This window comes from Metopolophium dirhodum, chromosome 1, assembly GCF_019925205.1.
Source record: "Metopolophium dirhodum isolate CAU chromosome 1, ASM1992520v1, whole genome shotgun sequence".
NCBI classification, from domain to species: Eukaryota; Metazoa; Arthropoda; class Insecta; order Hemiptera; family Aphididae; genus Metopolophium; species Metopolophium dirhodum.
This window is the reverse complement of record NC_083560.1, coordinates 28,114,247-28,139,439: the sequence shown is the minus strand read 5'-3', so window position 1 is coordinate 28,139,439 and position 25,193 is coordinate 28,114,247. Positions and strand designations below refer to the sequence as shown.

The 25,193-nt window shown below is 27.9% G+C and overlaps 1 protein-coding gene and 1 pseudogene across 1 annotated transcript; one reads left to right on the top strand and one right to left on the bottom strand.

The window, feature by feature from the left end:
• Window positions 1-282: 282 nt before the first annotated feature.
• Window positions 283-6,953, bottom strand: LOC132933810 (uncharacterized; annotated as a pseudogene).
• Window positions 6,954-11,319: 4,366 nt separating this feature from the next.
• Window positions 11,320-13,699, top strand: LOC132935399 (52 kDa repressor of the inhibitor of the protein kinase-like). Its single transcript, XM_061001950.1, has 3 exons — window positions 11,320-11,818; window positions 11,933-13,447; window positions 13,497-13,699. Exons 1-3 carry the CDS (start codon window positions 11,320-11,322, stop codon window positions 13,697-13,699), a joined length of 2,217 nt encoding a protein of 738 aa, XP_060857933.1.
• Window positions 13,700-25,193: the final 11,494 nt, after the last annotated feature.

Below are 25,193 nucleotides of genomic sequence, written 5' to 3'. Positions count from 1 at the left end.
AAAGTATGGGCTGCACACCTTTGATGTGGAGGCAATAAAAAACAAAATTAACTTTCAATGTCCTGGGTTTCTAATAAATCTGTTACTTCAACATTCATAGGAATCTCATTCACGTCAGGAACATCAATTCCATCATCTACTGTACCCTCTGTACCTTGTTCAGAGTCACTATTAAAGACTTTAAAAGTAATAAAATTGAAAAATTAATTAATAAAAAAAACAATAAACCAAAGCAGTGAAAATTGACTTTAATAAGTCTGAGTAAAAAAAAAAACATTTTACTTACCTAAAAGCTTTAACAAAATTAGCAGCATTATCTGTAACTATTAAAGTGACTTTGTTTTTAAGCTTAAACTCATTAATTACTTTATCTATACATTCTGCCAAGTTATCAAATGTATGTCGTCCAAAAATACGCCTACAAGCAAGACCTTTAGAATAACTTTCAAGTGTTTCGGGATTAAGCCAATGGACAGTGAAACCAATATATGATCTATAATAACAAAATAAAAACTGAAGTTATTAATAATATACCTAAATAAAAATAACAATTAATATGCTATTCAGTATTGTAATTTGTAATACTAAGTCTTAATAAATTAGATTAAATATTATATTATGTTAAAATAAAAAATTCACAACTAATATTGGTATTTATATTACCTACACACTATACTATATATATATATATTATTCTTATTTATTAGTTATAACTAGAGCGCGGATTTCTATGCAATTGCATATTCTTTTCCTTTTAATATTTTTGGATTGTTGTCAGTTATCTCCACGAATCATCATAATTTGAAGCTAATAGAGAAAATTTTTTTTGCATATCTCTGCATATTTAAAGGTTATTGCATATTTTTGCATATTTTGGCAAAATTCAAAATTTATTGCATATTGAAGCAAAAATTTAAAAAAATGTATAAAATAATATTTTGTCAAGTAGAAAAATTAAAACTAAATTTCATAGTCACTAAATAATAATGTATATATATATTTATTTAAACCTTTATAAGATAAATAATCGATTACGACGTAAACTTAATCGTTCTTGCAGTGTCAGTCGGTTATCGACATACCGCGAAAACGTTCAGCTCGAAGATCTTTATGAAGACCCGACAATACTAATTTGCTTCAAATATTCCCCAACAATTTCGATTGACGTCCAACGTTCGTTCTCAGTTTTTAAAAATATGTTAACCGATAAACGATACAGCTTCACAGAAGAAAAACTTGAAATGCACATGATTATTCATTTTAATAATAAATAACATTTTAAAAATAAATTAAGTTTTTCAGGAAATTCCCTAAATTTTTTTTAGGAAGTATCTATTTAAGTAATTAATTATTATAAGTTGTATTGTAAATTTTAAATAAATAAAAAATGTTTGCATATTTTTTACATATTTTTATGATTTTGACTCCATATTTTTTGCATATTTTCATGATTTTTACTGCATATTTTTTGCATATTTTCATGATTTTTACTGCATATTATATGGCATATTTCAATACTTTTAAGTGCATACAAATCCGCGCTCTAGTTATAACTAATACTAATGAAATTAAAACAATTTCATCTATCCGTGCTTAAATTATAAATATGAAAAATTAAAAATTATGTTATAAACCAATTATAAGTGAAAACTACAAGTAAAATTTAATTTAGTAATAGTATAAACTTTAATAATTATGACTACTTTTAAAATCTAAAATAAGTTATAATATATTACAATATTCTCAATATTTACTTATGAAATATACTCCAACAATCACAAGTTAAGCATACATACTTGATCTTTTCAAAATCAGTTATCATTTCTTCAATCATTTTACTATACAAAGTTTCGATCCTACGAACTAATACTCGTCTTGAAACAGGAATCTTGTTTGAAGTTAATTTGCAGTATGTTATAAAAGCAGGGTGCTCAATTAAGGAAAATGGAGATACTGTATCAATTATCAGTTTTAAATTGGCATCGTTAAATTCACCATCACTTAGTTTTCTAACTGGTATTTTACCCACTTCACACAGCTTTAATTGTTTATTAGATATTTAGATTCAACAATGTTTGTCGTTGATGATCTTTTTTTTTGCACAATCATTAAAATGGTTTAATTCTTTTGAATGCATAATCTGAAAACCAGATAAATTCATTAAAAAAAACATAATTATGAAATATTATCTGTGTAGTATGTATGTTTTAGTTTTACAGGAATATTCATTCAGTATTCTTATGAGTTCTGTGATTATAATTTAATATTTCGGTAAACCAAAGGTACAGAAACAGTTATAACATATTTTCATCAACATTATTTTTTAAATTTATTTCTCACAAAAAATTGTTCTAATTTTATTTTTATTGACTAGGTATAACAACAGTGAAAATATGTTTAAGCCTAAAATGTGGTAATATAATATCATCTCAGGCTTCAATACTTTATTTATACTCACTACTTGAATTGGAAAAAAGTTCAATGGGGGGATGCAGTGTAAAAAAAAACGGGTGAAATTGGTCGCGAACATTGGATTTTAATATAAAAAAATAAAATGTAAAAGTCGTATTCATTCTCTTAATAATGAAATACTTAGAGAAATACAACACAATCATGTACAAGATTGTGGAAATATTGAAGCTGCCAAAGCCGTTAATTTGATCAAAAATATGGCTACGCAAAATGTGGATTTGAGTACTCGCGCTGTAATTAGCTCAGCTTCGACATCTGTAAGTTAATATTAAATAAATCCTTCTCAGTATCTATAGTATATTTTAACATAAGATTTTTTTTATAAGTATTTAAAGTTAAAATTTAAAATGCAAATAATGCAATATAAAATGCACTTAAAATAATTTTTAATTTAATTTTTATATTTATATTGCAGATAGTATAGGATATTATACATTAGTACATTAGTTTTTACATGCATAAAAATGTGTTTATTTAATAAAAAAAAATTAAATGTTGATTGAAACAAAGTTAAAATATGTGAATTATCGGAACTTAATTTATTAAAAATACCGGAAAATTAACTAAAAAAGAAAAATACGCGCGCCCGGTTACCTAACTGCTTCGTACGCTGCACTCACACACCGACCGACCCGTATAAAGTGTGTATTTTCATATAGCGATAATAATAAATGTGTACGTACCTACCTATAACTATAATATAAAATACTTTAAAATACCTAAAATATAAATACCTATAAAATATATTTATATAATTAATATGTCTTTGCATCTAGTCTGAACGCGTGTCATCCAACTATATGGAAATGTATAGATTCGTTCAAAAAGGAGGAGAGCCTTATCATTTATCAAGTTACAGACAGAACAACTAATTGCAGGAATGACGATGTATAACGATCTATAATGATGATTAAACGGAAGTACAAAGACCATGCAGAAAAAATTATAAAAATATGTGACGACTATCATACTAGGAGTAAATTAGACTTTTTAAAAGGAATAGCCCATAATCTTCAACTCCAACTTTAAATAAATTAAAATGTTTAATTATTAATATTATTATTATTATTATTATTTATTTATTTATTATAATTTTAAATTTAATTAACTGTGAGAAATTTTAAAAGCATAAAACTCAGAAATATACCTAATATTATAATAAAATAATTAAAAACTAAAATTGTTCATTTGACGATCAATTATCCTAGCGACCAATTATATCCACGATAAATTCACCCACGATCAATTCACCGGCGATCAATAATTGTTCGCGACCAATTCACCGGATACCAAAAAAAACTGCTTATCAACCCGAAGATATCTAACTATTGAATACCTAGATTATAATAAGTACCGGTAGGTACTCTAAACTATTTTTTTTTAACTAGAGGTACTCCTTCACTCGTTTACCCTTAATTCAAACACTGCTCTATGTAGGTACTAACTATGAATTAGGTACTTTTCATATCAAAAATATTATAAGCTTTATCATGAGGTTACTACATAGTATATTATTACACTATTATGTGTTTTAAATAAAAATTTACATACTTTAATATGAGTTCTCAAATTTTAGTTTGAAGTATTTGATATGGAAATTCGTTTCTTTTTAGGGCCACAAAGAAGACACTTAAAAATCAAGTTTTTGGTAGATGTATCACAAATTTGTTCAAAATATTGACTAATATATGACCATCTTGGTTTATTATCGGCTGTTCTTATATTCACTACTTCACTGGTGGATTGTTGTTTACACATCATTAGATATTTGACAAATGACAGTTTATTATTTCAACTGAAAATTAAAATATAAATTAAGCAATTGTAACTATAATCATTCTGAATATCTAATGAGATGATATCATATCATTATTACTTTTTACTATTTATATTATTAGTAATTTAAAATCAACTTAATAAAATACAAAATAATAATAAAACACAAATATTGAAATACTTACCATTTACCAACGAGTTTAAGAAATCTTCTATTATAGTGTAGACTGAAGGTACTAAGTAGTCAGTAGGTATTGATGGAATTGCAAAAATTAAGTAATTAAAATATTGAATCAAAAAAAATAATAAACGTACTTCACAGATAATCACATGGTTATACGAAAACTGATACACAATATTTAATACTTAGGTAAGTCGTGCGTGCTGTAAGAACGGCGAACGCAAAATGAACGACCAAGAACTATCTTTATATTTTATATTTTTATCCAATGATTGTAATGACAAATGACAATTTATGTTTATTAATACAAACATTATAAATATATAATATGAGCATAACCCATAACAGAATTAATAACTTATTTGGTTATTTATGTCTTTATGACGAAAATATTTTATAATAATATTATATTCTTGTAACTTGTAAATTGTACATTTGTGATTTATGCGTTTTACCTTTTGGCTTTTACAGTTTTCCCATATCACATCATATTATGTATTAATTATTAGCACGAATTAAATATATTTATATATATATATATATATATAATATATTTATATATATATATATATATAATATATTAATATATATATATATATATATAATATATTAATATATATATATATTTATTCGTTGTTATTACTTATTAGTTATTAGTATTTAGTATTTACTATTTAATATTGTTATTTTAAATTTTTACACCATCTATGCCCGTATGCCGAGGTATAGACATATATTTATTCGTTGTTATGACTTATTAGTATTTACTATTTAATATTGTTATTTTTACACTACCTATGCCCGTATGCCGAGGTATAGTGGTATACCTATATTATATAATTAATTAAGTTATTTTTATTGAACTATTCTGATTAATGGAACGAGAATTAAATTTAATTAAATTTTATTTCCTATTCTACTATTCTAGTAAATGTATAATATACAATATAGATCAGATTTCAATAATAATTTTATTTATAATTTAATTATTTATAAATTAACTTAACTTGAATCTGATTAAAAGTAACTCGTTATTTATTAAGTTTATAGCAATTAAAATAAGTTAAATTAAAAATTAAGTTAATGAAAATTAAATTTTAAAAAGTTCAGTTAAAAGTTAAAATTAACTTAACTTTTAACTTTTTAACGCGTTTATGCCCAGGCTTGCATTTTAGTACTTATTTAATCCGCTATTTTAATAGCGCTTCTGTTCCAACTTTCTGCATTTTCCTATTTACCAACTTACCATCGGTCATCGGCTGCAGAGTGGCAACATTGTTACAAATTTAAAAAAAACATCGCTCCACTCGGCGCTCAGATCTCAGAATCTAAAACCGGTCACCAATTAATAATTGAGTATTAACTAAATAAAATAAATAAATAAATTGATGATAAAGATTAATGAATAATGATTTACTTTAATAATTAACCATATTATATTTTATTGTTTTATTATTTACAAATATTTACAGTACAATTTTAACGTTTGGTGCAGTAGGTACTTTCATGTATTATGTCGAATATAACGTAGCAATTTTTTTTTTATTACGATTCAATTTTTTATTTTTATGATTTACTTGTTGGGGAAACTGCCTCATTCTCATACGTATGTGATATATAACTACGAAAGAAATTATATCATTGGCATGTGTAGAACATGGGAAACTTAATTTGTGTTCACTCAATATTTCTTCTAAAATAAAATCAAAAACATAAGGTGAATTACAATATTTTTCAAATTTTTGTTCAATATTTTTAAAAAAAATAGAAGAAAGTTATATTTAGATGTATTAAAGGAAAAAATAGGGGTGAGCATGCTTGGTGAATCACTCTGTATAATACAATATTTCTGTTTTCTAATTTCAATTACGATAATAATAATTTATTGTGATGTTTAATTTTTGTTTATTCATAACCTCAATAAAGTTCAGACCGAGGCGCCTAATAAATTAGCGGCGAAAAACCCAACTAAAATGTCCTCTCTAAGCGACCGAATTGATTAACGTTGTTAATTAGGGAAATGTCCCGACCTTATCTTCTAAGGCCGTGACTCCGATATTATAAATATTATATTATTATCATTCAAACTGTAATATCAATTGATATTACCATATTTGATAGTATTAATGTTATTAATTTATTTTAATGTAAACGGGATGAACCCAATAACAAATTAATATTTATTACATTAGTAAACTTAAATCTATTTAGTTGACTGTAATGACAGTAATATAAACACAAAAACAAATAATAGAATGATAAAATAATAATAATAATAATAATATCTTGAATAATAATACAAATAATAATATCTTAATATAATAATAAAAATATCTAGGATAATAATTCAAATAATAATAGCTTGATAGAATAATAATAATAAAAAAAAAATATTAAATAATAAATAATATAAATTATAAAATAACCTAATATAATACTATGTATAATGGGTAATATAATCACAAAAACCATCAAAAGCATGAAAATTAAATAAATCAACCTGGACATCATTAACTAATTTCATTAATCTATTTAAAGGCGAGACAAGTGCATAATTTGTCCTTTGAAATTGAACGTAAAACTTTTTTTTGGATCTAGCCGTTATGCCGTTATGGTTCTGTGATACGACCACCGGTCACAGATTATATGGAAAACATTGAATTTTGGTTGGATGATTATTATAAGAAAGTAATTAAGTTGTATAATATTCCCATAATATAGGTTTTGAAATTGAAATATGTACTAGATTAGTGATTACGTACCTACTACCTAATAGAATATTATGTAGGTAAATATTTCACTGATGAAGTGATGAATACATGCTTATATTATAATAATTATAAATTGTGTTACACTGGTATCATTAATTATAATATATTTGTATATACCACAAACTATATTCATATTATAGTCCGCGTAACATACACTAACATATAAATATATACCTAATATATAATGTATATATTATTATGTTTATAATATTGTAATGCTAAATTTTGATTAAGATGATAACAAATAATTACCTATTCAATGTTACTCAAATTGATGATTTATTACCAATTTGCATGAATTAATACATTCAAATATTCAATTATTACAAGCATATAACTGAGGTAAACTGAGATAGTTGCAAAGAACAACTGAAATGTTAAAAAGGTGGATAAGTTGTAATGATGATCAGCATCATGTCATTGTAATGGATATCGGATGTGTTATACGTATTTGAATTCAATGATAAATCATATTGTGTACTAAAAACGATTCAGACCAGTGTCGGCCTGGAATCTAAAGGGCCCAAGAGGTAAACTGTTCAAAGGGCCTCTCAAAAATACCAAAACTCAAAAAATATTTTTAAAAAAATGTATAGATATTTATTACATAATATGGATCGATATATATATAGTAATATAATATCGATAAAACATCACAGTACGTATTTCAATATAATAATTATAGATTCTAAAATTATCATATAATTTTATTATTACCACGGACTAAGATATTATGATTTTAGTATTATTAAAATAATAAAATGTATAATATTATATTATTATTATACAATTATGTAATGGACCCAAAAGCATATCACTGGGCTATATATAGTAGGTAAATTTTGGTAAATTTAATTTATTTCTTGAAAAATACGTGTCGGGGTCTCGGAGGCGATCGCCCCTTAGCAGCCTGGGCCAGGCCGACACTGAATCTGACCGGAGACGTTGTCAGCCGAGCGTACTTGCTTGTATAAATAATCAAATTTAATAGTTAAAATAAAAATTAATAAAAATTGAAAATATCTCATTGCTATAAATAGCGTAACATTCCACTGAGCTTTTTATTTTTGATAGAGGTAGTAAAACTTGTTGGGAACCTTTTATTGAAATTTCTAACGTTGGGTATGAACAGAAAAACAATTATGAATTTCTACCTGAGAAATAAATTACAAAATTTGAAAACTTTTCCCGTGGCTATAAATAGCTCATAAAGAGTAAACATTTTTTGAAAATATTACCATACCTAAAAAATGGTCATTTAACTCAATTTAACATTTGTTGAAAATTTCAAGTGTCCATGGTTATTATAGTTTTTGTATTTGGTACTATTATAGATTTGTTAAACAACTTATACATTTTATGTAACATATGTTACATATTTTTTTTGTTTCATACAATAAACCAACTTTTAAAAATATTCACTTAGAAGTTGACGACTATAAACTTTTAGGTATAATAAACATTTTATTTTTATTTTTCATCAAAATGAATTATTTCATGAAAAATTCATGAAATATTTCAAGAAAATAAATGTCATGAAATTTTAAGACCCTATATATATATATAATATAATTTCAATGTGATGTACGATCAATTTCTGACCTAAAATATGTCCTTATACCTTCAAAGCTTTCACTGTGCACTTAGACTTCAACACACTACGACTAGGGAACTCCGTATATGACGACAATACAGTCACATAATATGACAAACGAAATTTACATATTTTGTGAGTATTATTATTTGCAAGTGTTTAGTAGACAATACAACTTAATAATAACTGAAATTGAATCATAGTTGATTAAATGTATTTAAGATTCTGATATAACCCCTGGCTACTGGCTACGACTCTCCTAGGATATTATCTTATATTTAACTGGTCGTTCCCCCGGCCCCGTCACATTATATATTATATAGGTGTTTATCAATACTAATATTATATAAAGAAATTGGCATTCAGGTTGTATGGTCGAAGTAATCTCTGGAAGTACCAGTCGGGTTTTGGATTTCAGAGCCCAATTCTAACGGAAAGGTTATAGACTATTTAACATCAGGCTCTACGATCCTTAGAAGCCCACAAATTGACAAAATGTCAGATGTCACGTGACCGTATTATTACAGGGTCGTTTTTTTTTGTTTTTAAATGATTGCCATTGGTAACATCTCACAGGTTATAATAGTAATAATAGATATAACTATAGTAGACGTAAATCTCAACTCTCATAGACAAACTACTGTTGAACTATTTACCATCGCAGAATATCGTGGATAGTCTCATTGTTATAGCCATTTAATGTTGATTGTTACCTTGAGACCTTCCCAATTTGGTTTTACACAACAAATCGAGATATTTTTTTATTTTAATAGCCCGAGCGAGTGAAATCTGTCCAGTTAAATAAATTTAAATACGACGGAAATTGAAATTTTTTTCGTTTATAACTGCTTGCCATTGGTTGCAGATTATAATAGTAATATTAGAAATTATTATTATTATTATTATTTTTTTATTACACAATTAATGGTTAATATATAACGTGTAGGTACATAATATATATTATATAATGGTAATATTGCCATATTTACATGTTTAAAAAAAAATATAATTTTTTTCTAACGATATTATATTAAGAACAAAATAATATGAATTAATTATAAAAATATAAAATTTAAATAAATTATTATTTAGAGTGAACAAAATTACTTTATATTTATAGTGTAAAAGTTGGAAATAATCAATAAAAATCTATAATTTTCTAAACAGGTCTATAACACTCAATAATCAAATGATTAACATAATTTTTTTAAATAACGATCAAAATACTATAACAAAAATAAATAAACACTAAAATGTAGCATTTTTTAGTTTTTAGGAATAGCACTTTTGGCCAGCTAAAAATGGGTCTCAGACCACTGTGTGCCGTTGGGTACGCTGCGTGTATAGAGGTATATTAACAGTATATACCTAAATGGCTAAATGGCTAAATGGCTTAATGTATAATAATATTATGATAACCAAAACGGAACGTAAACGGTTTTGGGGGTCGTCAAAAAATTGAAAAATTCGTGTCTGATTTATTATATTTACGCTCGAGTAAACATTTACAATGCGTAAATGTAAAATACACACACCCAGGGGCGTAGGTAAGGGAGGGGTTTGGGGGGTTCAAACCCCCCCCATTAAAAAATCCCAATCAGTTAATATATAATAATATAATAATAATAATCAGGAAAAAATATTTTTGTAATACAATTTTACAAGTACGTGTTTGTTACGAAAAATAATGATTATCAAGATAGATAATAGATATCTAATGTTATATTCAATATTGTAATAGCTATATATAAAATATTAACTACAAAATTGCGTGCCCGACGGTCTTATTTTTACCCACGACGCATACGGCCGTACCAGCAATACTGCTAATAATAGTTTATTAATAGTATAAGAACTTATCACTGTGTTTGAAATTACGTAATCCCCGTTTTACATCAGGCCATTTATCCTGGAGCTGTCGCGCATTGTAGTTGTCGTGTAACTAAAGACTATTTTCCAGCCAAAACAGGTAATTTATTAATTTTTATAATTTATATTATATAAATACAATCAGAATTATTTATTTCAAATTGTTTTTCGTTTTGTCATTTATATTAAAACGTTCACTGCCGATCACCGATGTCAACACAAATATAGTTGACGTTCGCGATCTTGCCACGGTGACCGACGTCAACACAGCACGTTTTTGACGCTATCCATGTTTACGTATTCATTGTTGCTTAGGTTTTTTTTGTATTTCTATGATATTGATATAAAATTATTCCTTATTATCATCTGTAGATTATAATTTTATTGTACATCGGGTTTATGTTAGATTGTTACGGCTGTTACTTCTACGTTTTTTTTTGAGTTTACTCGCAATACACGTATTTTATACGTTTACTGTTTCAAATAAAAATGTAATTTTTTTGAACGTCGAATTTTATAATGTTTTTGTTGTTCATTGGGCAGACTATTTTCACTCTAGAGATTCTAATTTATAATATTCTATATTTCGATAATTCAAATTATTTTATAAGATTACATATTAAAAAATTAATTATTTTTATTATAACAGAAACAAAATGAAGCGAATAAGTCAGCCATCGGTTTTAAACTTTTTCGAGAAGAAAAAAAAATCCGAAAGTAGAACCACCCTGCAAATTAATCAACCCTCATCTCTTTTTGTGTCTGACCCAACTGATCCTGAAGCTTCAAGTCCTTCTGAAAAAGTTTCTTCCGTTGAAGGAGAACAAGAGCTATTATTTGAAAATGATGTAGGAATCTATTTAGGAAATCCACCGACAGATAACGAAAAAAAGTTTAAAGTTTTTCAAAACCCGTGGATGCCACCTTTATCATATAAATTTCCTGTGAGTGATAAACGACGTCTTTCTTTCCAACGCCACTGGATGGAACAATATTCTTGGCTCGTATTTTCAGATGTTGCCAAAGGTGCTCTTTGCAAAGTGTGCGTTTTATTTGGTCGTAATCATGGTGGTCGTGGTGGACAAGAACTACGGTCTTTAGTTGCCATCCCATTTATAAATTGGAAAAAAGCTAAACAAATATTTGACAGTCATAGTAAGGCAGACTATCATATGTTTTCAGTTGAAAAAGCTCAAGGGTTTATAACAGTTATGACAGGAAAAACTACTGATATTATAACATCTATAAACTCAGAAAATAAAAAACAAGCCGAAGAAAATAGGAAAAAATTGATCTCTATTGTTGAAACTGTAATCTTATGTGGTCGTCAACAAATAGCTTTAAGGGGTAAAAATGAAACTGGCAAAATAGGTTTAACAGAACCCCCCTATAATGATGGCAACTTTCGTGCAATTTTGCGATTTCGTGCAAGATCGGGTGATCATTTCCTAAAGGAACATATTTTATCCCAAACATCCGACAGTCGATCAATGTTCACGTCACCAACTATACAGAACGAAATTATTGATCTATGTGGCAATTTTATTCAAGAAAATGTTGTCAATAGAATAAAATATGCTGGATTTTTTACCATTCTTGCTGATGAAACGCAAGACATATCAAGGTACGAACAATTAGCTTTGTGCATTCGGTACGTAGACGATTCTTCTGCAGATAATGTATTTATCAGAGAAGATTTCTTAGAGTTTGTGCATGTAAAAGATGTGACAGCTTCAGCGTTGGCCACCACCATCATGCAATGTATAATGACTCTTGGATTAGATATGGAGATGTTAGTTGGCCAAGGATATGATGGCGCTGCTGTGATGAGTGGTCAATTTCGAGGAGTGCGCACAATAATCTCAGAGAAATACCCAAAAGCTCAGTTCATCCATTGCTCAGCCCATACTTTAAATTTGGTTTTGGCACACTCTTGTGAAATCCCTATGATCCGAAACTGTATTGGTACTATTAAGACTGTAATTAATTTTTTTAGACAATCCGCGTTACGTGATGGTCTTCTTAAAGATGCAGCAGAGTCAGCTGGAGCTATTCACTTGAATCTGGTTTCTCTTTGTGAAACCCGTTGGACTGAAAAACATTTGGCAGTAGAACGATTTGCAGAAATGTTTTCTGTAGTAACAGAAGCACTGCAAGCTCTACAAGATAGTCGAAGAGAATGTGCATCACAAGCCTACCAATTAAAACAAGCAATAGAAAACTCACAGTTTGTAGTATCGATGCTCATTTTGCGAAAAGTTTTCAGTTTCACGTCAACTCTTAATAAAATTCTTCAAACTCAAAATATTGATTTGACCGAAGCATGCAAATATGTAGACATCGTAAAAAAAACATTAGAAGACATACGAAATGATGATGAATTTTTAAAAATTGTGACAGATTCTAAAGAATATTTAGGTATTGAGTCACTTACAGCACCTAGAATCACAAACAGACAAAAAGGACGAAGCAATAATCCTGCAGAGACAGCCGAAATATATTATAAAATAAATGTTTACTATCCATTTCTTGACCATGTTCTAAGCGAACTAGCAGCCAGATTTTCTAACCATCACGAAAAGATCGGGAACCTACAGATCTTAATTCCAAAATTTATGAAAAATAAGAATGATGCTAAAAGCAAATTGACAGAAATCCATAAAATGTACCTGGTAAATGAAAAACTTGAAAATCTGTTGTGTGAGTATCAATTATGGACCAAGAAGTGGGAAGGAATAAGTGATGACTTGAATGAGTTTAATGCAATTAAAACATTGGAAAAGTGTGATAAACAGTTTTTTTCCTCTCATTTATAATCTTCTCAAAATTTTAGCCACTCTTCCTGTGTCTACTGCTAGTGCGGAACGTTCCTTTTCTACATTAAAGCGGTTAAAGACGTATTTACGAAACACCATTGGTCAAGAGCGACTAACTGGACTTACTCTTCTAAATATTTATAGAGATGTAACTGTCGATCCTTTACTCATTGTGAACAAGCTAACACAACGTAGGAAACGATTAAATTTACTTGTATAATGTTTGATTTAAAAAAATAATATTAAAAGTATTTTATTAATATACGCCTATATTTGCATTTGGTTTTTTTCACGTTAGCCTATTACTAATAATTTAAGTCGAAACCCCCCCCCCCCATTAATAATCTATACCTACGCCCCTGCACACACCGTAAGTTAAAAAAGGCGGATAAGTGGATGTCGCTCTGCTATACAGTAAGTTACAAGTGGGTCACTGTAATGGATGGTGTTAAATTTGAATTCAATGATATAATATCATTGTATAAGAAAAACGATTCTGAGCGAAAACGGTCAGTCAGCCTATGATTTTACCAAGTATAATTGATGATATTATTGTGAATAAAGTAATTTATATATAACCTATTTACGTGGAACCTTATTTTAAATTTTTAGTCCTTAGCTACAAAAGTTGAACATTTTATAAATTTTTAACTACAAAATAATTATTACATTTTAAATTTGATAAATTTTGTCAAAATTCGAACTTTAAATGCTTGACAAAAAAAATTGTGCCTATATATTTTCAGTGAAATTTTCAAGTATCTACAGTCATACGTTTTTTAATTACAACAAAATAAGAAAATCGTTACACGAGAAATCGAGTGAATATCAAATTTTGTAAAAATATGAATTTCAAACGCTCATAAAAATTTAATTTGACATTCTTGTAGACATTTTTTTTTTTTGAAAATGGTAGACAAACATATGGATAATCTTGTATTACATTTTAAAATCTTAGATTTAAAAAGAAAAATTTTTATGAATTCTCAACTCAAAATAATTTGCTAATTTTCGTGATTTTTCCGTATTTTGTCAATATTTGAACTTTAAATGCTTATAAATAAAAACTGTGACCAAGGATTTTTAATTATGTCCGTTAGTTAAACAGCTCAAAATAAGTCAAAATATTTGGAAAATGTTATGGTGTATAGGAAATGCAATTATAAACATTCAGTCAAAATGTCATGTCCCTACGGTCATTTGTTTAAGAGTTACACCAAAAACCAAAATCGATTTTCTCAAAAACAGATTTTGTGTAAAAATTCCCGTTTTTCCTTAATTTTTCTTTTGTTTTTCACGTCGCTTTTGAAAACTACTGGGAAATTTTTACTTTTGACCCCCCAAAGTACCAACTAGATTCACTTTCCTATCAGAAAAGTTACTGTTGAAGAAAATCCAAGCTTTTTTACTGTCCTAAAAGGTGATGACAGACACAAAAATAAAAAAAAAATGCCAGTAAAAACACTATTAAATGTATATTAAATATTATATCTATTTTAATCAATTACAAAAAAATGGGATACTAGTGATTCAGAATAACTTTTGTTTTAAATGATTTTAAAATAACTTCATGGCAAAATACATAAAAGAAATAAAATACTATAATTATAAATATATAAACTAAAATACATATTAGGTAGTAAAAAGTGTTATGTTTATATTAATTTTAAATATTTTAAATGCCACTAAATCTAGAAATTAGCAATATATGCATTTACATGCTCAAAAATGTCAAATATGCAAAAAAAGTTTGCCTATTTCTAATATTGTCTTCAAGAATCAAATGTATATCTCACTCCGGTGCAATTCTGGCTGCGCGAAAAAAATATGCTAAGCCATAAACATCCGAGCTCTATTCATCGACTTCCATCATCTCGTTGAATAATCATTTTTTTTACTTCGGATTTTTACCAAAATTTTTTTCATTATTCGGACAACAATATTTCTCCGATAATCTGAAAATTAAAAAAAAATTATGTCGTGATGTCCTTTAACGTGCACGCGTGTGTGCGTGATAGGTGCCGTCGCCGTTGTTGTTTCCATTATTTCGGCGTCTGTTGGTGACGGACGGGTTGTTGCGTGCGGTGCGACAAGCGTCGCAGTGGTACACATTCGGTGTTTGCGATGGTCCTAGGTAAATTGGGTCCGCGATAATTTGGGTACATTTTAAAAGCTATGAAAGTTGAGTCGCGGCCAAAAAAAGTAGAAGGTAAGTTGGGTGCCGGCTATAAAACCCACTTACCTACTTGTTCTGCCCGATCATGCAAGTTTTTACCAAGAACATAATATCATAATTCATAATAATTAATAAACACATATATTTTAATTTATACCATTTATACAATTTATACCAAGATCATAATACTTTATACCATATATTTATTCAGAACATATAATATTATGTAATATAAAATAATATAAAAGCGAAATAGAAATCGTTGTTACAGGTTGGCTCCAAAACGGGTAGAAATTAAGGAAAATAGGAATTTTTACGCAAAATCGGTTTTCTAAAATTGTCTGTTAGAAAATCAAATTAAATTTGAAATGTGCGTTTGAAGTTCAAATTTTTATAACACTGGATTTCTCATATAGCAATTTTCTTAATTTTTTGTAATTCAAAAACGAATAACGTAGACACTTAAGATTTATATCATATGTTTATATTCTCATTTTCTATACACCACGAAACTTTGACTCGTTTCGAGCTGTTAACGGAGAATTTCAAATTTACATTTTTTTAGTAAGGTTTATTTGTTCGTAAAAATGTAATACAAGGCTTAAATATACATATTGTTATGCAAAATTTTTTTTTATAAGCATTTAAAGTTCGAATTTTGACAAGATTTATCAAATTTAACATTTAATAATTATTTTGCAGTTAAAAATTTATAAAATGTTCAAGTTTTATAGGTAAAGATTGAAACTTTAAAAAAAAGTTCCACGTAAATAGATTATATATAAATTACTTTAATCACAATAATATGATCAAAAACACTTAGTAATATCATAGGCTGACTGACCGTGTTCGCTCAGAATCGTTTTTCTTATACAATGGTATTAAATAAATGAATTCAAATTTAACACTATTCATTGCAGTGGCCCACTTGCAACCTATTGTACAGAAGAGCGACACTCACTTGCCCACCTTTTTTTTAAATAATAATTGTCCACATGAATTGGGCAAAATTGAATAATATTATGCACTTGCAGAGGTTTACAAATTATGACGTGACGATTGTAAATATATTAAATGCATATCAATATAATTTAACATGTGTTTCCGCCACAACAAAGTTGTATGAAATAAGAGTAATCATTTGATAATACCCATAATAATAGCGGTTTGTAGTTCCAGATTAGAAACGGAAATCTGTACCTGAATTATATTATATAATATATATAATATATATGTGTGTAACGATTAAAAGTTTAAAACCAGAACTCCGTCAAAACTAGATTTAACTAGTCAATACCTACTATAGTTATGATAAACGCCCTTACGGCAAAACTGAGTTTAACTTGTTAAAACTAGAATTATTAACCAGGACTCCCAACGTTGGAACTATAGTTTTTTTTTTCGTTAAAACAAAGTAGGTAGTTATTTGATATATAACAGTGAAAAGGAAAACTATCTATAAAAAATATTTCTATTTCTATTGTGAATCTATGAATCTTTGTTTGTGCAGTGTGCATGCACCCCTTCAAAATGCAAATTACGGAAAATCCTTTCTCATTGCACATCTAGAGCATCAGTAGTTCCTCCTATATTCGTAAGTTTTGTACTTTATGAGATGCAAATGAGGCGAGTGAGTGGTATTTGGGTTATATATATATATATATATATAGATTATATTATAATTTATGATCTAATTTACAGTAACATAAACTATTACCAATAAACAACCATTTAACACTGACGATACAATCGATAGTGATGGAGATAGTGTTGGCAATAATAATGATTTCATTATTTTCATTATTAATGTCATTAATATTGAAGATTTTATACAAGTCGACCAAAATATAAAAAACCCATTGAATCTCAGCTAAATAAATTAAATAAATTATTTTCTAATTAGTAAAATTACACAATATGTATTAGTCGTGAGTTAGACAAGGTATTCTAAAAAATGATGAGAAATTTGTGAAATATAAATGATAATTTTAATATATCAGCTTCTGATAATCGAGCATTGACTACCCTAATCGTCGGGTAAACTGATTAATTTGTTAATCAACTTTTGACTGTAGAATTGAATTCTACATTGTATGCATAGTAGGAAAACAATATTTCTTAAATGTGTATGTTACCACGTAACAAAATAATAGGTGCGCCAAAATACCCTAGGTTACTCTAATTTGTTTACAGATTTCATTAATTTAGTGGAAAAAAAGGAAAAATTAAATTTTTACATTTAGCTGTTGGTTTGACAAGTTGGCAATTGCATTGGTTTTATTAACTTATTTAATATTTTAGATTCTGAAAATCTGAACGGAGTGATGAATGTACCTATTTATATTCTAGACTGACCAATCATCTCCGATCAGAATCGCTTTTTATCGTATACAATGATTTATCGTTGAATTCAAATTCAACATATCCACCACAGCTATCTACCCTACGACGAGGTGCACTCGACACCTACTATACAGCAGATTGACTTCCCCAGTTTTTAGTTTTATACTGAGTTGTAAATATGTAAACATATATACTTAAAACTAATATTTGAAAATATTTAATACCTTTTTCAGTTCACCATGATCAAGTGTCTCGGTCTAAATATTCTAAGTATAAAAGTGGCAGTGTTTGACTTATTTTTTTTATGAAACCAGTTTATTACTTATTTATCATAATGAATATTAGAATGTATAGTGTAACGTTTCCTGTTCACCTATCGCTCGTATCGCTCTTGAGGCGTCGTTGTGTTTATATTAACGAGGTCTGGAATACTCGACCCCGGTGTGTGATATTATAACTAGGTATCAGGGATCAGGATTTTTTTTTATATATAAAATACAATGCAATATAATAATAATTTTATAGGAACATTATAATTAAAAACGACAATATTTATTTAAATCGTACAATAATTTTTGTTTGACATCAACAATTACATCATGTTATACTATAGTACATTTTAAATTAGGTACTTATTTTTCTACCCATCTTCCAGTGTTAATTTATATTTGGCCACATTACATATTTATTATATTTCTAGCTCCCCGTGGGTGCCCATACGCGGTGGTCATTCATCAACAGGCTTAATCTTGACAAAACTGGAAATATGTCTTTCAGCATGGCAAACCATTTGTGTGATGTCCACATCGACTGGATGCGTCCGTTCTGCCACAAAACATCCATCTGGTCACTGTAGACGAACACAAAATTATAACTTCCTTCGATTACTACTAAGTAGGTAGTAAATGGGAGGATAATGATGAGCTGAGGAAATACGATGGCGTACGAATTTCGTACGTAGGCGTGCCAATTCATGCTAATTATTGGCAAAAGAAAATTCCGGAAAATTTTTTTTTTCAATCTTGGGGGGCTGGTAAAACGTTTTGACAGCCCCCCCCAAAAAAAAAAAGTTTTTCGCTTATTTTTCATTAAATATAGTCATGCAAATTATAATAATAGTCTTGCCAATTCATGCTAATTTTTAGTGCAGAAAAGATCTGGGATTTAAATATTGGTGGGAGGGGGGTGGTGAAACGGACGTTAAATATCATATTGTTTATTTTATTTTAGATTCTTTGCAGAGCTAGGAAGCCAGTGGTTTTACAATGGTGTTTATTATTTTTTTTTCCTGTGTACAAATATTCTACCAGATTTCAACCTTCGATTTCAACATATAGTACCTCATCTTTTAGCAAATCGGATCAAGATGGTTCTTTAAAGAGGTCATTTTTCGATTTTCTCAATAGTTATTTAATGCCACGGGAAAAACTACTGACAAATTACAAAAAACCTCTCAAAATGGGATTTTAATTTCCAACAATTTGTTTATCACCGTAGCAACAAATAAAAAATTATAATATTATAATATTAATTCTACTTAAAGGCTATAATAAATAATAAAAATAATAAAATTTAAAAAATCCAGACTGATAAACCGTCTCCGCTCAGAATCGTTTTTCTTATACAATGATATTATATCATTGAATTCAAGTTTAATACAATCCATTATACATTGTCCCACTTGTAAGCTACTGTACAGCAGAGCTACATCCACTTACCTGCTTTTGTATATGTATTTATTTTTATTATACAACTTAGACAATTGGCCGCTTTATACGTATACTTATTATAAATTATCGATTTTTAAATATTTAACTATCACACTATAGCATTTATTATTACTTTTATTTTTTATATGTATTTATTTTTATTATTATAAATAAAGGCATAACAACATAGGCGTTTGGGAAAAAATTCATTCGGGAAAAATACCGGTAACCCGCTCTCGGTCCGCACACTGTAGGTATTATAGCAATATTTTATCATAACAGTATTTTTTTTTGTATTCTATTTTTTATTTAAAAAAAACCAGAAAGTGTCACAGGCGACCCTCTGAAGATGTGAAAACATATTATTATATACTATGAGGTTAGAAATATAGATTTATTATGTTGAATGTGAAGTTAATATTGATGCCACACCCGCGTGTGTTGTCTCCGTTTTAACATACCAAATTTACGCTCAACACTTTAAGTTTTATGCCGTTAGCTTACAAATTAGAATGTATCGACCTATTATGAAACTTGATGGTAAGAACATTATCTGTGTTTTTTTGGAAGTTTTTTTTACGATGGTTTAGTTTTTAAGTGAGTTATGACTGCATTTTTAATTTACATTTATTATACACGCATAACTCGCTCAAAACTAAGCTATCGTAACAAAACACAAATAATATTCTTCCCATCAAGTTTCATTATAGGTTGATTCACTCTAATTTTTAAGTTCACCGCATACAAAGTGAATTTCTGAGCGTAAATTTGGTATTTTACGCGTTTGTAAGACGAATACAACCAAGGCTGGGCATTAACGAGTTAAAAAGTTAAAGTTAAGTTAAAAAGTTAATTTAATTTAAAGTTTTTAACATAACTAGTTACTTTAGGCTTATCATTAACTGTTAACTTACTAAGTTTCTTTTTTAATCAACGTAAAATTAACGAATTAATTTTTAATTTTAAGAGATAAGTTAAGTTAATTTAATTTGTTTTTAATTTAATTATATTTCACTATTTCAGTCAATTTCGTTTTCATGTCAAAAAATATTTACCGTGAATTATTTAAAGTTAAACATTTATAACATTCGAATCTAACTTAAATGGAAATATTGTACAAACACTTAAGTCTATAATTTAGTTTTGTGTTATAAAAAAAAATAAGTACCTACGGTAGCATTGTATAAACAAATTAACTTTTTATTAACTTAATAAAACGTTAACAAAAAGTGTGTATTCAATTTTAACTTAATTGAGTTTACCTATAGTTAAATTAATTTTTAACTTTTAACTTTTTGTTATTGGTGCATAGTAACTTAACTTAACTGAGTTAAAAAAAAATCATTAACTTGCCCAGCAGGTGCGGGTGTGGCGGCCTCTTAATTTAAAACACGTGCTTTCATATTATTTGTAGTACTTTCATGTTAAATGTTGAAGAATTATATTTGTTCAAATTGTATTTTTTAGATCACAAAGAGTACACACCACATATATATGTACATGCATACAAAAGTGACAACAAAATTGAACTAAAAAAAACAAAAATTAGTATGCAGCATTAGGGCATTGTTTTACGTACTGGGCTCGACGGTGGAGGCGTCAAGTTGATTGTTTGAAGTGGTACTGAATTTCAAGCGACGGTTAAATGACTGCTACGGATAGTTGGTCCATTATATGAGTTCTCAGATTTTTGTTGTTGTTGTTGTCTATGTTAACGCTGTATTACCTGGTGTAGCTGAAAATGTCATATTAAAACATTTTTAAATTATAAATGATTATAAATCCTTATATGCGTCCAAAGCACCGCAGAGTCGCGTATTAACATAATATTATTAAGTTATAAAATTAAACCCACCATTGAATCCAAAAATTTAAAAATATTATCTATTTATATTTTATAATTTTATATTTTAAACTAACTTTAAAGAAGCATCGAATTATATAATCGCATCGTGTCAATAATCATTAGAAAATATCGAATAGGAATATTACTATTCGATGACGAAAATATAATATTATCTAGATAGCCATAATGTTCGCGTAATATACCATGTGATCACTTTATCACTAAAATTACAGATCGGTTTGTATTATCGACAGCCGTCGCGTTGTAGTGATGTTGTTACGTATATAAATGCAATTATATATAAATGTGTATAGGGCGCTGTATTTAATTCACTTTGCCCATTTGAATCTGGGAAGGAGACACTTTGTCCGGGTAATCTACTACAATGCCCAGTCAATGTATAAACAATTTGAGTATTAAAATGATCATTCTTACATTGCCCAAAATGTTCGGGCATTGTTCACAGTGCCTAACTCAGTTAAGTTAAAAGCTAATACACACTTTTTATTAACCCAAAACTAAATTATAGGATATAGTGTTAATACTTCATACAGTATTTCCATATAAGTTAGAGTCGAATAGTATAAATGTTTAACTTTAAGCAATTTACGATACAAATTTTTTGACGTGAAAACAAAATTGACTGAAATAGTGAAATATAATAAAATTAAAAACAAAATAAATTAACTTAACTTATTTCTTAAAATGAAAAATTAATTCGTTAATTTCACGTTGATTAAAAAAGAAATTTAGTAAGTTAACAGTCAAGTTAATGAAAAGCCAAAAGTAACTAGTTTAGTTAAAAAATTAAAATTAAATTAACTTTTTAACTTAACTTTAACTTTTTAACTCGTTAATGCCCAGCCTTGGTTATTATATAATATTAGGTACCTCTCTAAAGTGAGAAAAGGAATGGAAAGGAATCTCAGCTGGCAGTGATTTTTGGATTTATTTAGTAAAGAAATTAATTATTTGTATGGTTTTGTTAGCAAATAAATCGAAGTGATAATGTTCACTGCCAGTGGCGGCTACGAAACCTGCGTATCACAAAGTTGCGATCATACCTACATATTTAGTCATGCCTGTACTATGCTACCCGCATAGCCAGTACCAGACCATTTAGATAACCTAATTAAAACTATTTTTTTCTTCGATCTTTTTACTATCAGAATATTTCAGGAATTTTTTTTTTAAATATTATAATAATATTATGTACATTTTAAGGAATGATTTCGCGACCTACCATATAAAAACCTCGGCGACCCTGATTTGGGTCGCGACCCGAGGTTGCGAATCACTGCCATAGGCTAAATTGACTTATAAGATAGCAGATAGTATTATAATAATATATGAAAAAATAATATATTAGGTATAACATATTATAATTTATGCATTTTTTTTTGGCAACAATTATTATTCCTACCTCCCGTATACCTATTAGTAGATATTACTGTCAATATACACACAATTGTACACACATTTAAAGAATCTGAATAGGTAATAAAATATATTAACATTATATTAAGGCGGTTGAAAGTGGACCGTTTTTTAGGGGTTGAGTATAGGCAATATGTTATATTCATTGGGAATTGCTGTGTGAGTGTGTGTGTAATAACTGATCATTGGTGTGCGTTAGTTCCCCGAACGCGTAATTATTTCGTTTTATCAGTAAACAGTTCAACAATAATTTTATTACCGTCACACCGCGCATTGTATTGACAAAACTAAATTATACAACATCGTACTTACATAAAGTATAATGTACCTAGTTCATAGTTTTATCAAAAACATAATCATTATAAATTATATATTGACAACAGTAAGTCTTTAAAAAAACAATTGCTTGTATTATATTATATTGCTACATAAATGTATAATTATATATTATATTCTTAATATACCTTAATTTAAGCCTTCTATCTTTTAATGTTTTCCTTAAAAACCCCGGGACTACAGTTCCAGAAGAACTTTTACGACGAGCTGACATGTCTACAATTCTATTACAATAGTTTCTTAAAATATGGTTCATACATTCTATTTTTTTTACATCTATGTCGTAATCTGCATAAGGTTTAGAAAGTGTTAACTTCTTCATTATACTTGAATCTCCATCTCCAATTAATTTATCATATATTAAATTATGCATAGTCACACTTTGACAGAATCCCTCGACAATTATATCGGATTCCATGGCAGTAGAAGTCCCATTCCAATTTTTAAAACACTGATGAAATGGTGATTCTTTTTCACTATTTTCATTATTTTGGCAAACTGAACAGTGTTTATTACGTACGCCCATAAAAAGAACTTTGTTGATCCTATACCCAATAATAGACGCCTAAATAATAAATTAAACATCAACGTAACAAGTGTCTAGTAAAAACAAAATAAATAATTATAGATGTATCTACAGTCATTCGTTTTTTAATTACAATAAAATAAGAAAATTGTTACATGAGAAATCGAGTAAATATCAAATGTTGTAAAAATATAAATTTCAGACGCTCATAAAAATTTAATTTAAGTTTCTTCTAGACATTTTTTTTTTTGATAAAGGTAGACAAACTTATGAGTAATCTTATATTACATTTTCAAATCTTAGATTTAAAAAGAAAAATTTTTATGAATTCTCAACTCAAAATAATTTACTATTTTTCGTGATTTTTCCGTATTTTGTCAAAATTTGAACTTTAAATGCTTATAAATAAAAACTGTGACTAAGGATTTTTTATTTTTTTCATCTGCCTTTGAAACAATAACCTAGGAGCCTTCTATTAAATTTTCAAGCTTTTTTACTCAACAGATAATTTTTATTGATATTTATAGAAAAAAAAACTAAAAAAATTGAAAACTGACAATGGCCGTAAACAGCTCAAAAAGAGTCAAAATATTTTGTAAATTTTATTGTGTATAGAAAATGCTAATATAAATATTCAGTAAAAATTTCATGTCTCTACGGTCATTTGTTTTAGAGTTACACCAAAAACCAAAATCGATTTTCTCGAAAACCGATTTTGCGTAAAAATTCCCGTTTTTCCTTAATTTTTCTTTTGTTTTTCACGTCGCTTGTGAAAACTACTGGGAAATTTTTACTTTTGACCCCACAAAGTACCAACTAGATTCACTTTCCTGTCAGAAAAGTTACTATTGAAGAAAATCCAAGCACTTTTACTGTCCTAAAACGTGATGACAGACACAAAAATAAAAAAAAAAATAAAAAAAAAAACACACATCATTGTGAAATCAATACATTCATCGCTTCGCTCAGAATCTAAAATACCACTGAGATTTAAAATAATTATAATATCGCATTATTGAACAACTTTTTAACTGATTATTGCTTATTTCTGAAACGTTATTGCTGTCGTAATTGCCGAGTTCTTGAATTTCTTCATTTTTTTTTTGTAAATTTGCCAAATTGTGTTTCAACTTTTTTCGTATCATGAATAATTTAGCTCGTTTTTTATTACCAAAACGCCAATTACTCATTTTTACCACAAGAAAATAAAATTGGTAGTGAGTACAAATAGTGCACGGACTGAATCACGATGGCATAATATACTAAATAATATTTTATTTAGCAGCTGTGTATCATTATAATATTATGTAATTGATTTCTTATCGCCCGTATAATAGTCGC

What these genes read in the sequence shown, in the direction of transcription:
- LOC132935399 (XM_061001950.1), top strand. Translation starts at nt 11,320, where the DNA reads ATGAAGCGAATAAGTCAGCCATCGGTTTTAAACTTTTTCGAGAAGAAA. An exon ending in ACAAATATTTGACAGTCATA is followed by an intron (nt 11,819 to 11,932) that starts GTAAGGCAGACT and finishes ATAAAAAACAAG; the next exon opens with CCGAAGAAAATAGGAAAAAA. An exon ending in AATTAAAACATTGGAAAAGT is followed by an intron (nt 13,448 to 13,496) that starts GTGATAAACAGT and finishes TCAAAATTTTAG; the next exon opens with CCACTCTTCCTGTGTCTACT.